General features: G+C 43.2%; 2 protein-coding genes across 2 annotated transcripts; one reads left to right on the top strand and one right to left on the bottom strand.

Annotated features, from left to right (window-relative positions):
* The first annotated feature begins 64 nt into the window (after positions 1 to 64).
* Positions 65 to 6,605, top strand: LOC120673847. The gene is made up of 2 exons (XM_039954883.1): positions 65 to 2,339; positions 6,099 to 6,605. The coding sequence occupies exon 1, from the start codon at positions 1,443 to 1,445 to the stop codon at positions 2,277 to 2,279; it is 837 nt and encodes a 278-aa protein (XP_039810817.1). The 5' UTR covers positions 65 to 1,442; the 3' UTR covers positions 2,280 to 2,339; positions 6,099 to 6,605.
* A 4,445-nt stretch (positions 6,606 to 11,050) lies between these two features.
* On the bottom strand, positions 11,051 to 12,544 carry LOC120673167 (amino acid transporter AVT1I-like). The gene is made up of 3 exons (XM_039953891.1): positions 12,388 to 12,544; positions 11,675 to 12,291; positions 11,051 to 11,569 (listed from the first exon to the last, which is right to left on the bottom strand). The coding sequence occupies exons 1-3, from the start codon at positions 12,542 to 12,544 to the stop codon at positions 11,051 to 11,053; spliced, it is 1,293 nt and encodes a 430-aa protein (XP_039809825.1).
* Between the last annotated feature and the right edge of the window lie 2,450 nt (positions 12,545 to 14,994).

The raw sequence follows: 14,994 nt of genomic DNA, 5'->3' as shown, positions 1-14,994 counted from the left end.
TGTAAGGAAGCCCTTCGTCGGCGACGTCGGCGGCGGCGCTGATGCCGCCGCCCTCGCCCCCTCCACCCCTCGTCGGATCACCGCCCGCCCATTCGTGGCTCCACAGGAGTCGGCTTCGAAGCGCGCCACGCCTGATCCTAGAAATTTGAAAGAGAAGCCCCCACTATTCAGTGGGTCATCGTCTTCCCGTGGGACACCCTCTCGAGGAGAGACACTTGGCGCGAGATCCGTAGAGGTGAAGGTAAATCCTACGGTCCATGATCCGAAGCTTCACCCTGATGAGGAGATCGAGTCCTTCTTCAGTCAGTTGTGGGCGATTCCCTCTTCCTCCCGCTGCCACCCACCTAGGGTTTCTTCTGCGGGTTTTCTGGCCTGGGTCAGGAAGGATCTGATTCGTGAGAAGAGGATCACCATTGAGCATTGCTTCCCAGTCCACAGAGCCGATAGATTAGACTCTAAGCCAATTCAACTCAACTTTGTGCGTGATATTTGGGGAGGACCATATCACAGGGAGTAGTATGCAGAGGTGGTGAAGAAGAAGCATATGGCAGAGGAACGAGGTCACTGGGTATGGCAACCAGAGCCTCCACCACGACCGGTGCGACCACCACGCCAGGATCCCCCTGGGCATCCCCAACCACCACCCCGCCCAGCTCCTCAGCTGCCGCAAGCCCAAGGTGTGAGGCAGCGGACAGGCCCTGCTCCTCCAGGACGTCAACAGCAGGGAGCCCAGCAGGGTTGCCCCCCACAAAGGTTTCAGTGCAAGCCATAGAAAGTCCAACAGGAGGCAGGTAGTTCTAGAGCTGCTCCACCTATTATTGATGCAAGGTATCGCTCTCTTACATGCTTTAATTGCAGAGAACCGGGTCACTTTGTTGGGATTTGTGGGAAACCTAAAGTGTGCTTCATCTGTGCAATTCCGGGTCATCATATGGATGCCTGTCCATGCTGGGCTGAAACCCATCCTGTTACGAAGTTCTATTGCAGTGCCAGTCAGGGTCTAGGCTTCTATCATGTGGAAGTTTCTGAATCTAGTCCTAGTCAGTGGCTAAATCTGTCCAACTGTGGTGTTGTGCATGTTCTCACTGGTCAAATTTCTTTGGTTGAGTTGGAAAAGGAATTGGCAGACATTTATTGTAAGGAATGGCCTTGGCAAATTAGGGAATTAGAACCTGGAAGCTTCCTAGTTAGATTTCCTCCCCATAGGAAAGTTGTTGATATGAAGAATTACCCCTCAGTTGGTCTGAAAAAACCAGGAGTGCAGATTGAGATCTTAGAATGGGTTGGTGAATCAGCTCCTATAAAAGAACTAGAAGAGATATGGTTGCAGATCACGTGAATACCCCCAAAATGGTGTGACTGGTCTGTCTTTGCTCAGATTACTTAAGGATTTGGTCTTCTCTTGGATGTAGACTGGCCTACCATCTTTAAATCCTTCTGAGATGGCGAGAGTTAAACTGGCCTGCAGAAACTCCTCCAAGATGCCCATGGAAAGAATGTTTGAAATGAAGAAGAAGCTACATGTCATATCTTTTGCAGTCGAAGGCGAGCAGCAAATTAACCAAGGTCATGGAGGCCCTGATGAACCTGGTGATGAGGATGACAAGGACAATGATGATGAACCTGATGATTTAGATGACCAAAATGATAATTTCATCATGGATACTGATGTGCAAGCAGTTAATACCCCAAGAACCCAGAATACCTCTGCTGGTTCTAAAACATTTGATAGTCAGAAAGCTAAAACTGTGCCATGCTATCAAAAAAATCAACAAGATGTCGACCAAAAAACTCAGTTGGAATTGGATATGACCTGCCTCCAAAATACCACTCTTGACACCAGTGAGATCCACACTACACACCCTGATATTGATATACTGAGTGATGCTAATGTTGTACTAGATGCTAGCCCAAGGAATGTAGGAGAGTTGACTCAACCTGACCAACAATCCCAATGGGAACAACTTAGGAAACTTGCCCAAGACTTCACTGGTCATGATTATTGCAAGATGCTAAGAGAGATGGAAATGGATGACAACTCTGAGTCAGATGAGGAGAACTCTGAAGCTTTTGATAAAATGCTTCTGATGAACTCTACCAAGAGAAATCTGATTCCTGAATTGGAGGAATGCTCCGAGTCTCCCAAACCTGAGAGAGATGCTTCTTTCACTAAGGTTGCTGCCCAACCACCTAACCATGTAAAGCCCAAAAAGCAGAAATGGGGCCTGAACCTTTATTGGATCGACCTAGAAGGAATGCTGGAGATTACAGGACTGTAAGTCAAAAGGCTATTGATCTTCAAAAGTTCAAGAACTTGGAGGTTCCTACTAAGGTCCCAGGTACCTCTTTTACTGTATTTGATCATAAATACCTATCTGATATAGCAGATAAGATTGAAATTTCTCTTGGCGATAGTGATTACACTACTTCTGTTAACATTACTGAAATGATTGCTGAAGAAAATGTTAAGAGTAAAGACTTTGTTGAAAAAAATCCAGTGGTATTACTACCAACCAACCTGGATGTAGAACAACTGGCTGGGGATAGTAGTTCCCATCCACAAATTATGACCAAGGATACCTGGTCACAAGTTGTGCAAAGAAGCATTAATGCTGACAAACAAAAACAAGTTATCAAATGATTGGGGCCTATTGGAATATTAGAGGCCTGAATAAATCAGGCAGATTTGATTGTTTGAAGGATTTTATTAACTTTAATTCACTAGACTTTGTGGGTATCCAGGAAACAAAAAAGAAACCTTTCATCATTCTTATTTAGATAATATTGGAATGTGCTTTAAGTGGAATTTTTTGCCAGCTAGTGGCACTGCTGGGGGTATCCTAGCTGGTATCAAGAGTAGCAAGTTTGACATCCTCCATTGGGATATCAAAAAGTACTCTGTGTCTGCTCACATTAGGAATGTCTGTGATAACTTTGCTTGGAGACTGGTTACGGTCTATGGTTCAGCCTATGATGAGGACAAACAAGAGTTCATTGATGAACTTCATAATATTATGAATAGCTGGGTTGGCCCTACCCTTTTGGGTGGTGATTTTAATCTGATACACTCTAATGCTGACAAAAGCAATGGGAATATTAATTACCATTGGTCTGTTTCCTTTAATGATTGGATTAACCATTGGAGCTTGATTGAAATCAAGAACCCTAGTAGATCTTATACCTAGTCTAATAATCAAGATCAGCAAATTATGGCCTTGTTAGATAGAGTTTTTGCTACAGTTGACCTTGAGGCCAAATACCCTCTCCTTTCAGTTAAAAGTATTTCTAAGTTGGGGAGTGACCATGTCCCTCTTGTTGTCAACCTTGGTATTAATCAAAATCCAAAACCTTACTTTTTTTGTTTTGAAAAATGGTGGCTCTCCTAGGATGGTTTTGCTGACTTGGTTAGGAAAACTTGGGATGCTCCATGCCCAGCCTCTAACCCCCTTGATATTTGGCAGTACAAGCTTAAGATGTTAAGGAAGAAGCTAAAGGGTTGGTCCTTAAACATCAATGCAGACTTGAGAAAGAAAAAACAAGCTCTACTGGAGGAGTTTGACATCTTAGATGTCTTTTCTAAAACCAATTCTTTAGATGATAGTGAAAGAAACAGAATGAGAGAGCTAACCAAAGAGCTGGATAATATTTGGATTACTGAAGAAACCAAAGCCAAACAAAGATCTCGTGACAAAAACATTAGTGAAGGTCATAGAAATACTGCTTACTTCCAAACAATAGCAAATCAAAGGAAGAGAAAGAAAAAGATTGGTTCCTTACAAGGTCCTTTGGGTGAGACTTCTGATAATAAAGACATGCTACACATAGCTATTGATTTCTATAAAAGACTGTTTGGCTATGAGGACAAGCCTGATATCCATTTAGGTGAGGCTTTCTGGAAATCTGATGAGAAAATAACAGATGGGGAGAATATTATGTTGGTTGCACCTTTATCAGAAGAAGAGATAAAAAATGCCATCTTCAGCTCTTATGCTGATGGGGAACCAAGCCCAGATGGCTTTTCTTTTCTCTTCTACCAAAACTTTTGGGACCTCATCAAATCTGACTTTATGAATCTAGTCAGAGAATTTGAGAAAGGAGAGTTGAACATGACTAGGCTTAACTATGTCATGCTCACTCTCATACCTAAAGAAGAAAATGCTACTGAGATGAAGAAATTCAGACCTATTGCTCTAATAAACTGTAGTTTCAAAATCTTCAGTAAAGCCCTCAATAATAGGCTAACAAAGATTATTGATAGGTTGATTTCTCCAAATCAAATTGCCTTTATTAAAGGTAGATGTATTTTGGAGAGTGTGGTTGCAGCACATGAAATTATTTATGATGTGGCTAGAAGGAAAGAGTCAGGGATTATCCTGAAACTTGATTATGAGAAAGCATATGATAGAGTTAATTGGAACTTCCTATTTGAAGTTCTTAGAACAAGAGGGTTTAGTGGTAAATGGATTAACTGGATTATCAGCCTTACCCAAGGTGGATCAGTCTGTGTGAGGATGAATGATGAGAATGGCCCTTACTTTACTGTGGGTAAAGGCCTGAGATAGGGAGATCCTCTGTCTCCCTTGCTCTTCAATTTAGTAGTTGATGTTTTCACAAAAATGCTTAGTAAGGCAGCTAGCCAAGGAATTATCGGTGGTCTCCTAACTGATTTGTATGTGGGAGGTATTGTTAGTCTGCAATACGCAGATGATACAATTCTCTTCCTCCAAAATGAATTCCTACAAGCTTCCCACTTTAAGTGGCTCCTGGCTTGTTTTGGAAAACTTTCTGGAATGAGAATTAACTATAACAAAAGTGACTTGATCACTTTAGGGGCCTCTGTGGAGGATAAAATGGCCTTAGCCAGATGTTTCTGCTGTAATATTGGAGATTTCCCAATTAAATATTTGGGTGTACCTTTACACTTTACCAAGCTCAAAAGAGAAGATATTCAACCTGTGGTGGATAAGCTGATGAATAGAATAGCTGGGTGGAAAGGCAAGCTGTTATCCAGTGCTGGTAAACTGACCCTCCTTAGATCCTGCCTAACAAGTATTCCTATCTATTTACTCTCTGTTATCAAATTTCCCAAATAGGCCATTGAGAATATTAATTCTCATATGGAAAACTTCCTTTGGAATGATCAGGATGGTAGGCACAAGTATCATCTCTCTAATTTCCAAAGTTTAGCTCAAAGGAAGGAATTTGGAGGTTGGGGGATCTTTGACCTTAGTTGTCTCAACATGTGCCTCCTTTCCTCCTGGATTAACAGATATCACTTGAATGACCACTCCATTTGGAAACAAATTATTGATTATAAGTATAATACAGCAGATCCTAATATCTTCTGCTGCTCTGATATAGGAGCCTCTCCTTTTTGGAAAGGTGTCTTATGGGCCAGTAAGGCTGCCAAGCTAGGAGTGACTTGGAAAGTTGGTGATGGTAAATCGATTAGATTTTGGGAAGATCAGTGGTTTGGTAATTGTAGCTTGGCAATTCAATTCTGGGAGCTTTATGTTCTTGCTGAGCAGACAAATAAGTCCATTGCAGACTTGTGGGATGGAGAAAACTTGAGGATCTCCTTTAGGAGACGGGTTCCTCCGAGATTGATGAATATGTGGTTAGATCTAGTCTCTATAGCTGAATCCATCTCTTATTCGGATGATTGTGATGCTATAATCTGGGCCTTTGATGGCAGCTCAAAATTCTCAGTCCAAGCTATCTATAAGACGATCAGTTTTAGGGTAGTACAACCTATCTTTCTGGAATATTGTGGTGTCTCCACGAATTCATATTTTCTCTGGCTGGTTGCTAACAATAAGATCTTGACCAGAGATAATCTGGCCAAAAGGTCTTCTGTTGAAAGCAACTTCTGTCTCTTCTGCAATGAACCTGAATCTGTTTGCCATTTATTCTTTGAATGTGTGGTAGCTAATGTATGTTGGTCTTATCTAGCAGACATTTTACATATCAACTTAGGCTATAATTTTGAATCAGTGGCCCGTTGGTGGGTCAGTAATAACAAGTATAAAATTCTGAATTCCTGCTCTGCTGCCCTTATGTGGTGCTTATGGAAAACTCAAAATGAGATTTTCTTTCAGGGGAAAAGTTGGCTAGGGGAGAAACCACTTGTTAGGAGGATGGTCAACATGTTACAGAACTGGCTGATTCTATTCTCGGATGGGGACTTAGAAGCGCTGGACCAAGTCCTGATGGCTCTAAACATCAAGCTGAACCAGCCGTTGACCTTGCTGGGCTCACAGAGATCAAGTTTACCGGAGGTGATTGCGTCAAGTTTGGCAACATCTACTGGAAGATCGACGCCAACAACTCGGGATGATGCCTATACTTGGGCGCCAACTACAACTCCGACCGTCGCTGATGCCTCTACGGGGGATCTTATGCCTTGTGTGCTGAGTACTTCCTCTGTAATAAGTAGAGTTTGCGCTGAGAACCTTGTATTCCGTTCCAACAGGAGTAGCTCTGAACTTGAACCTTGACGCTGAACTCTGTGCTTTGTTTCGTTGAAATAAAGCGGGGAAACCTTTTCTCTAAAAAATTAACAAAAGATCATAAATGAATCCATAAATCGAGAGGTGTGGAATTAATCATTGTCTCTTCTTGTGCATATTATAAATCTATTTTATTGCAATTAGTTTCCAGCTCGAAATAAATTCCGATCAGTTTCTATCATTCACCGTTTATAATAAAATTTCATGTAACCCAACAATAGCTTGTGAGTAATAAATCCCCTCCCAAGCTCAATTCCAAGAACCCGGCCGGATATACGTTAAACAACCACAGGCCACAGCTGCAAACCACGCGAGCTACCCTCCCTTCTTGTGACATGGTTCTTGACTTACGGCTAACCACAACCATTAATAATTTGATACACACCCATGATTGTGTTGCAAAATGTGATCAAATGAAAAATACAAGACTTGGCAAACGGCCAAATTGAATGCCAGGTGTTAAGACTTAAGAGCTGCAACAGTACTACAATTTTATCATCTCGATAGCACGTTGTATCTGAATTATACGACCCAAGAAAATCTTGAATCACCAGATGACAAAAAAGAAGCGTCGCGAGATGTGATCAAATATAAAATACAGGACTTGGCAAACGGCCGAATTGAAGGCGAGGTGTTAAACGCTGCAACACTAGAACTATATCATCTTGATTGCACATTGTATCTTAATTATATAAAATAAAAAATCTTAATCACCTGATGAAAAAAAGAAATGAATCACATGATGGGTGGATTTATTAATAAAGACTATGCTATTATGCCCGTGCGTTGCTACAGACAAAGCTGGTATAAGTATCGGTACGTATAGTTGCCCGTGCGTTAATTTGTTCAGATCTACATGATCGAGTTGTGGACGGAGAATTTGTCCGACTTGTATACGAGATAGACTAAGGTCCACATGTCAATGACATAAGACAGACCAAATAAAAAATTTCGGTGGAAACCTTACTCGCTTTAGAAATAGGTATAGATAAACATGATTTCACATCTAACCTCCACAAGGGCACCTATGAAGATAGACAAAATTACATGTGAGTCCTTTTTGATGTGCTTCTTTTGGTCTCCATCGTCGCGACAACCCTGTTCTTCTCCACCTCCCACACTGAAAAAGCACACTCAATAAAGCTCTTGGTTAAATTCCGAATCGATGAGTTCTTTTCTATTTTGAAAAAGCTCATCAATGACCCATTGGAGATGTGTGGTTGATCCGTTTAATGCATCAGTTCATGCATGGCAATCCACAATTTCCTCGTCGTCACTAGAACTTTTCGCAAGTCGCTTCACTAGCTAATCCAAATCGATGAACAGGAAACCCATAAAGGGGGAGAAGTCTCTCGCTCCTTCTATCCTTATCCCCTCACTACAGGACACAAGGTTGAAAAGGAGGCGAATCGGGTTGCCGGTGGAGATAAGACCGTCCCTTCCATCTCTGGCGACATGTATGGTGCCGGAGATGGAAGAGGAATGGCGAATCATCATGCGAATGTGAATAGACTTGGTAGTTTAGTATCTAGGTCTCCGTTTTCCTCATCGTCGATGATAGGAAGTGGTGGAACAAATAAGGTCGCTGGGTGTTCCTATGGTCGCGTTGATGTTCTTGCTCCTCCAAGGGGCCTTTGCTATTGGTGTCGGTGACGATGATGTCACTTCTACGCAAGGGCTGCGGCGGAGGTATGCTTCCTCCTAGCATTCTCCTGTGGTGGCGGCAGTGTCGGAGCCATCCCCCGTGGTGGTCGCACGAGGCTTTTGTTCCTCCTCGGCGGGTTCTCTGATGAAGACACTGCTACCGGCGTCTTCTCCAACGGGCCACGGGCGAGGTCAGTACTTCTCTCCCTATTTGCGAATGGGGTGGAGATTTGGTTATCCCCTTTGGTGGGTTTTGCTTCCGGATTGCCTGGACTTCGGCCAGCGATTGCGGATCCACTTTCTGGGTTGCTAGTGATGATTTCCATGGCTACCAACTGTGGATTTGTTCTTCCCTCTAGCATGGCAAGAGATGGCCGATGTGATATGAGAGGAATCAGATGTGTCACGACAGGAGGCCGGCGGCGTTGGCTCTTGTGGTATGTCCAAGGTTGGAAGTCTCTTGTCCAGCTTGAGAGAGGGTTTGACTTCGGTTCCGGCGCTTCCCGTCAATGTCGGCCATCGGAGAGGAAGACGAAGCTGAGGACCCGTTTGTGATGCTTTGATCTATTTTCCTGTTTCATCAAGGTCCTTTCTGTAAAACTAGGGATGCACTGTGCTCCAAATTAATATAATCTACCGCTTCGCAAAAAAAACCATAAAGAGGATTGATGAACACCAAACCATTCAACTCACACGTATAATGCAAAACTCACAAGGACACTGTAGGCACTTGCAAACACTAAGTGATGTCCCTCCATAGTGGGTATACCTACCGAGACTCCTCCGGCTACGTCGTTAGCAATGAAGCCGTCGCCAGTGTTGTTGTTTTGGGCACCGAAGGCATGGAAAGACACACAATAGGTTAGGTCACCCTTGTAAAGTAACTTGCAAAATTATTATCTTATGTATACTAATTTTTTACATGTAATAGACAATATCTAAGTTATCATTTAGAAATTTCAATAAATGTTTAATATATTTTGTATTATTTATCTATTAAATGAATTTCCACATGCTTATCAATAATCATTCCATGTTGAACTACGCGTACATCTGATAAGATCTAGAAAGTTGAAAAATAAAATTAGAATCATATGTCTATTCTAGTCCATGTCCTAGAGATAGATGACAACTTCATTTATCTTCTAGTGACAATTCAAACTTGTATCTCCAAATTGCCATAGAATAAGTGTAATAATATCTAAAGTTTGTTAGAAAATTCTGCAAACTGGCATGGCAACATATTTTTAGTGCATAAGATTTTCATAAAAAATAAATTATTTTAATAAAGTCGGAACATACATTGTTCACAAATGGATACATCTCTCACTTTGTTTCTTATAACTCAAGTCAAACTATGAGATTTGAATATCTCATAACGTTTTCGAACTTGTATGCACCCCAAATATGGTGAGGGATGAACGTAGATATGTTGACATGAATTATATTCGTAGTTTTGTAATGAATTGGAAATTGAATTTGAACTTTATGCATTTAAACATGGAACCAAAAGTGTTTTGGTAAAACTTGCATGTATTGACTTGATATCAAGTTCTACAACATAAACCTAAATTATAGAGACTAATTCCATCAAATTTAATCAAGAGAAGCCACCATCAAAGATTCAACTCAAGATCGAAAGTTTTATTAAAAAGAGATACACAAAAGTACTAACCATAAGTTGGGGACATTATCTTGAATTATTGGGAATTTGTGAATCATAGTAACATGGTCAAACAAATCACCTAAAATTTTTTAGCAAACATGGAGCATATTTTAAGGATTTTGGTATTTTCTTTGAAAGTTGAAATTATCAGGAGTGCAATAAAATTTTAATCACTATTTTTTAAGTTACAAAAAAATCATACAAAATAGACAAATTTCAGGCTTTTGTTAAATCATGGACAAAACTGCTTCGTGCAGTATATGGGCCGAATTCAGCTCACACCTGCACGGAAATAGGCAGCAAGGGGCACTCGCACAGCCCACCAAGGCTGAGGTGACCTTCTTTTTTTCAGAAATTTTCGGATTTCAGATAGAAGCCGAACTTCAAAATTGCGAAACCAATAGCAAACAGTGTCTAAAAATCGCAAAATTTGATGGTAACGTAAAAAAAAAAGAGTTGAGAACCCAGCTTGAATGAAATGGTAGTTTTAAAGTTCTTTAAACTCCCAGAATTGAATTTTGAAAATGGATACTTTTTAAATAATTTGAACTTTTAGGGCAACCCTACCTGTAAAAATTACCAATAATTCACTTTATGCTCCTCATTGCATTCTCTACATCAGAATATTTTTATTTGGTGCATTTATAGAGAAAATTTTGAATTTACAATTCAAGGTTCTAAATTTGCTTCAAATTTATTTATTTCACCTACATTTGAATGTTTTTCAGCAAACTTCATATGGGCCCATGCTGACTGTATTGCAGGTCACACCAGCAACAAAAAAGAAGTTAACTAAGTAAAATGCCGAGTATGGCCAACGTTGAGCTGAACATCTCGACATAGTATAGCATTCATTTACTGAAGATGTTGATGGCTTGATGCAGCTCATCAAAGATTGGCTCGGTTTATTTGGTCAATCTCGGTATTCAGATCCGCATTACTGTCACAAACAGATGACCTTGAGGCTATACTTTCACACGAAACATGTCCCAGTTTCTTGGTTTCTGCATCCTGAAAAATGCATGCACAGCCGGTCACGCCAGAAGTCAACATTGGTACTCTGATTGCAATGGTCAACTAAGGCCATTGCAGAAAGCAAGTCAAGATAGCCGCATATTAACATGTTAATCCTCAAAACCGCATTACAAATCTCTCATTTCCCCAACCCAAAAAACAAATCAAAGAACCATTGTGCACTTGCTTGCTACCAAAAATGTGCACCTATCTGCTATCAAAATGTGCCCGCAATCTGGTGCAGGGAGGTGCAAGTCCCCACGACGGCGACGACAACTCCGACCACCAGTATGCCGACGATCGCCGCGACCTCGGCGCGGCGGACGCCTCCTCTGGGCATGTAGATCCTGAGGTAGCTCAGGCACGGGAACAGGACGGCCACCGTGACGTTGAGCGAGGACCCGATGAAGGACATGAGGTAGCCGAAGAAGGGCATCGTGCACGCCGCCACCACCGTGCTGACGAGGACGGCGGTGCTGATGGCCGCCCTGGGGAGGCCGCCCTGACCGGTGAGCGACAGCTTCTCCTCTATCCCCGCCGTGATCGGCTGGATGACGAGCGCGTACTTGGCGAGCGGGGTGATCAGGGTCGTCAGGATCGCGACCCTCGTGTACACCTTCCCCGAGGGGAGGTTCAGTGTCACCAGTGACTTGACGTCGTCCCCGTAGATCAAGTACCCTAGAACCGCCGTCAGCGCGTAGTTGAGGCTGCAGAGCAGCGAGGAGGCCAGCAGGACCTGCGCACGAGGATCAATGGCGATCAATCGAGAGTCGAACTCTTACTGAATTTTAGCTAGAGTAATTCAACTGTTTCGAGCAAAATTTAAAAGTGGAATTTGAACCTTGGTGAAGTCTTTCTTGTTCCTCATCGAGGTGTACACCGTCGGGAAGACGCCGTGGCCGGAGAAGCAGACGAAGTACAAGCTGAGCGACGTGGGCAGCCCGGCGAGGCTGAAGACGACGTTGCCACCCCTGGCGTGGAAGCCGTGCTCGGCCACGCCGGCCCAGACCAGGGACGCCGTCAGGGCCGCCGACGCGACGAGCCCGACCGCCGACACGTAGGCGAGCACGCTGAGGTCCCTGAGCCACGTCGTCGGGAGTATGGCGACGGCGGCGACGAGCGTGAAGAGCTGCTTCCCTCGCAGGAGGTAGCCGCCGGGGAGCCCGAGGCTCGTGCCGGGGAGCAGCTTGTCGAGGTTGTCGCCCTCGAGGATGAGGAAGCTGATGGCGACGAGGTAGAGCTCGGCGTACATGACGGCGCCGATGGCCTTCCGGCCGGGGCGGCCGAACGCGAGCTGGCCGATGTCCGGGTAGCTCCGGACGGCGTCGCCGTCGGCGCGCATGCAGCGGGCGACGAGCTCGCCGGTGTAGTAGCAGACGGCGCCGACGAGGGCGAAGAGCGCCAGGCTGAGCCAGCCGCCCTGCGCCAGCGCGTAGGGCACCGACAGAACCCCGACGCCTGGAAGGAATCCCGTTGGGGAAGGAAAAAAAATCAATCTGCTTTGCGATTCATGAGCGACTCAAGAACGTGGATCGGTGGGCGCGTCGCGCGTACCTGAGATCACGTTGCTGAGGTTGAGGCAGCTCCGGGAGAAGGAGGCGCCCTTGTCGCGACGGCGGAGGTGCTGCGCCTCCATGCTCGCGGCATCCTCGCCGCCGTCCTTGCCCGGAGCGAGGAGGGGCTCGTCGAGAGGGCTCCCCTGCCATGCCATTGTTGCCGGCGTGCACCCCTTGCTGGTGACGGCAAGATCGGGTTCCATAGGGCAGATAGAATTTTTGCTTCGAATCTAGAAGAACGCAGCAACAGATTGAAGAGGAGAGTCCGGCTCTCGGAGGTTGCTCCCTGCAGATTTTGCACGCAGGGCCGCCGATTAACCACTAACGCGCGCGCATGTGTAAAATCATCGTAATCCCGTTTAATAAGCGGAGGTGGGTACCATCGGTTGTAGATTTTAATTTAGCTTCACCACGTTTTATCCCTTCACATGTGTACAATTGTAATCCAGAACACTTTGCTAGCAGGTGTTTCTTTTTCTTTTGAGAATTTTTGCTAACTTAGAATAGAAAGTCGTAATGGATGGCGGAAGTTTAATTTGCCAGACACCATGCAAAATGCCATCCAATAGTAGTGTTCTCCGATCTCTAAATAGAGGATCAAAATTTAGTTTATCCTATCGATGCCCGTACGTGTTGGTACGGCGTGCTGATCTGCGAGCCGTGCGGGGCCGCACCGCCGCATCCGCCGAGTTAAACAACCGTGTGGTTGTTGGGCCGAGCCCAACAAGCGTGACTACATCAAATATCCATGGATCTCGCTCAAGCCTCAAAGGTTAATAACACAACCCCCAATTCAGATCCAGATGTAGCTAATCAATCATTTAAATGAAACATCTAAAATTTGTAGGAAACAATAGGTAAAAGTTTCACAAATGTTGAACAATTGGAACTACAGGTAAAAACTTTGAGTATTTTTTTTAGAAAAACCTTAATCATAAAGTATTTGCATTTTAGCAGTTGAATATTGGTTGTACTCATCCACTAGCTTAACCATATTTTCTGAAGAACATGCAAGTCTAGCAGGTCTGATGTCTGATATGGCTACTTTGATATGTCTTCAGAAGTGTTGTGTTTATGTTGAGTAGAACTGAGCAATGAAGCTATCTTTTTGCAGGATTCATTTTGACGACTTGGACAAGAAAGTTCGATGTGTGGTCTGTAGTGAGATAAGGGTAATTCTAAGTCTGTAGATAATTTTGGTAACTGATAGTGACTTGTGTATTTAGACGCATGAGTTTACTCGAGGATCATATTGTAGGGTAAATGAATTTGCAATGATTTTGGAGACAAGCTGTTTTATTGCTTATGAAAATGAGATGTTGCTTTTGATGTATGTGCTAAGATGAGTGGCAAAATGCATGATTATTAATTAACTGTTTGTGAGTATAATTTAGAATCAGTTGATGTTTTTTTGGTTGGTGGTACACATATTTTCTTAGCGGTTAGCAGCCGAGAAAAGGGTTATCAAGGAAACAACTATTTATCTTGGCAGTTGAGGGCTGCCAAGATAACCCCATTCATTAACTCAGTGGTGCAGTAGAATTACCAAGAAAGTGATTCTTGACAACTGGCTGCTAAGAAAATTGAGTTTTCTTGGCTCTCTACTCTTGGTGCATTTTGCTTGGCGGTCGGCCACCAAGAATTATTTCTTTGGCGGTTTTAGTATATTTCTTGACGGTTTAGGCAATTCGGGATTCTGATAGTGGTTACTATTAGAGTCAAAAAAATTTGAACATAATACTTGGAGCATGAAAAACATACTAGTAGTTTTGAGTTGTTCTCTAGTGGTAAAACTTCTCCATAATAGCAGCAGTGAGAAGAATCTGCCATAATAGGAAAGCGGGCACCTACCTCTTCAGTTGAACTGGTATCAATCAGTCATATTGGAGATTATAAGCTTTACTGCTCCCGTTTTTTCTTCTCCAGAGTTGCCCAATCACCCCTCCCACACTCGCTTTGGGAATCATTTTGCATCTTTGTGGACATTTTCCCTCTGATGAAACGAGTCAGGAGAGCGTGTACATTTTTTTTTGAAAAGGGAAATTTTATTGATTTCAAGCACAATACATCAAGGTGATACATCGTCTTGAAATTTTCCCGACCTTTGCCTAAACGACACACAACCTAAAAAGAGTTTGATAAAGATCCTTCCATACTAATGACTGTCAATCCTAAGACTAGACCGCCACCCATGTGCCCGGATAAAAAAAATCCTTGTCCACCTATGCCAAGAAATGAGAGGCCGCTACAAGCTTATTCTGCAAAATATGTTTATGAAGGATAGCCTATGTACGGAGCCAGTGCGTAGTTGAGTACATGCATCATATGTTTCCTTGGGTAGAGTTTTACGGTTATACGTTGCTTGGGCAGCCAAAGACGAGCCCGTTATGAGCATAACCTGAACGGCACAGTATACTACTCCCTGTTTCAAATTATAATTTGTTTAACTTCTTTGCCTACGAGTTTGATTACTCGTCTTATTTAAAAATTTGTGCAACAAAACACTTTTTTTATGGTAGCTTGTTTTATTAATAAAAGTTCTTCAAAAATATGTTTGCACTATTTGTTTTGAATAATACGAGTGATTAAATTTGGGGAGGGAGCT

This window comes from Panicum virgatum, chromosome 5N (genome assembly GCF_016808335.1).
Source record: "Panicum virgatum strain AP13 chromosome 5N, P.virgatum_v5, whole genome shotgun sequence".
In the NCBI taxonomy this organism is placed as follows: domain Eukaryota; kingdom Viridiplantae; phylum Streptophyta; class Magnoliopsida; order Poales; family Poaceae; genus Panicum; species Panicum virgatum.
This window is presented reverse-complemented; position numbering and strand designations above follow the sequence as displayed.

Coding starts and splice junctions, on each gene's coding strand:
- LOC120673847 (XM_039954883.1), top strand. CDS start 1,443: ATGGCGAGAGTTAAACTGGCCTGCAGAAACTCCTCCAAGATGCCCATG.
- LOC120673167 (XM_039953891.1), bottom strand. CDS start 12,544: ATGGCATGGCAGGGGAGCCCTCTCGACGAGCCCCTCCTCGCTCCGGGC. Junction 12,292..12,387: donor CCTCAGCAACGTGATCTCAG/GTACGCGCGACG, acceptor GATTCCTTCCAG/GCGTCGGGGTTCTGTCGGTG. Junction 11,570..11,674: donor ACAAGAAAGACTTCACCAAG/GTTCAAATTCCA, acceptor CCTCGTGCGCAG/GTCCTGCTGGCCTCCTCGCT.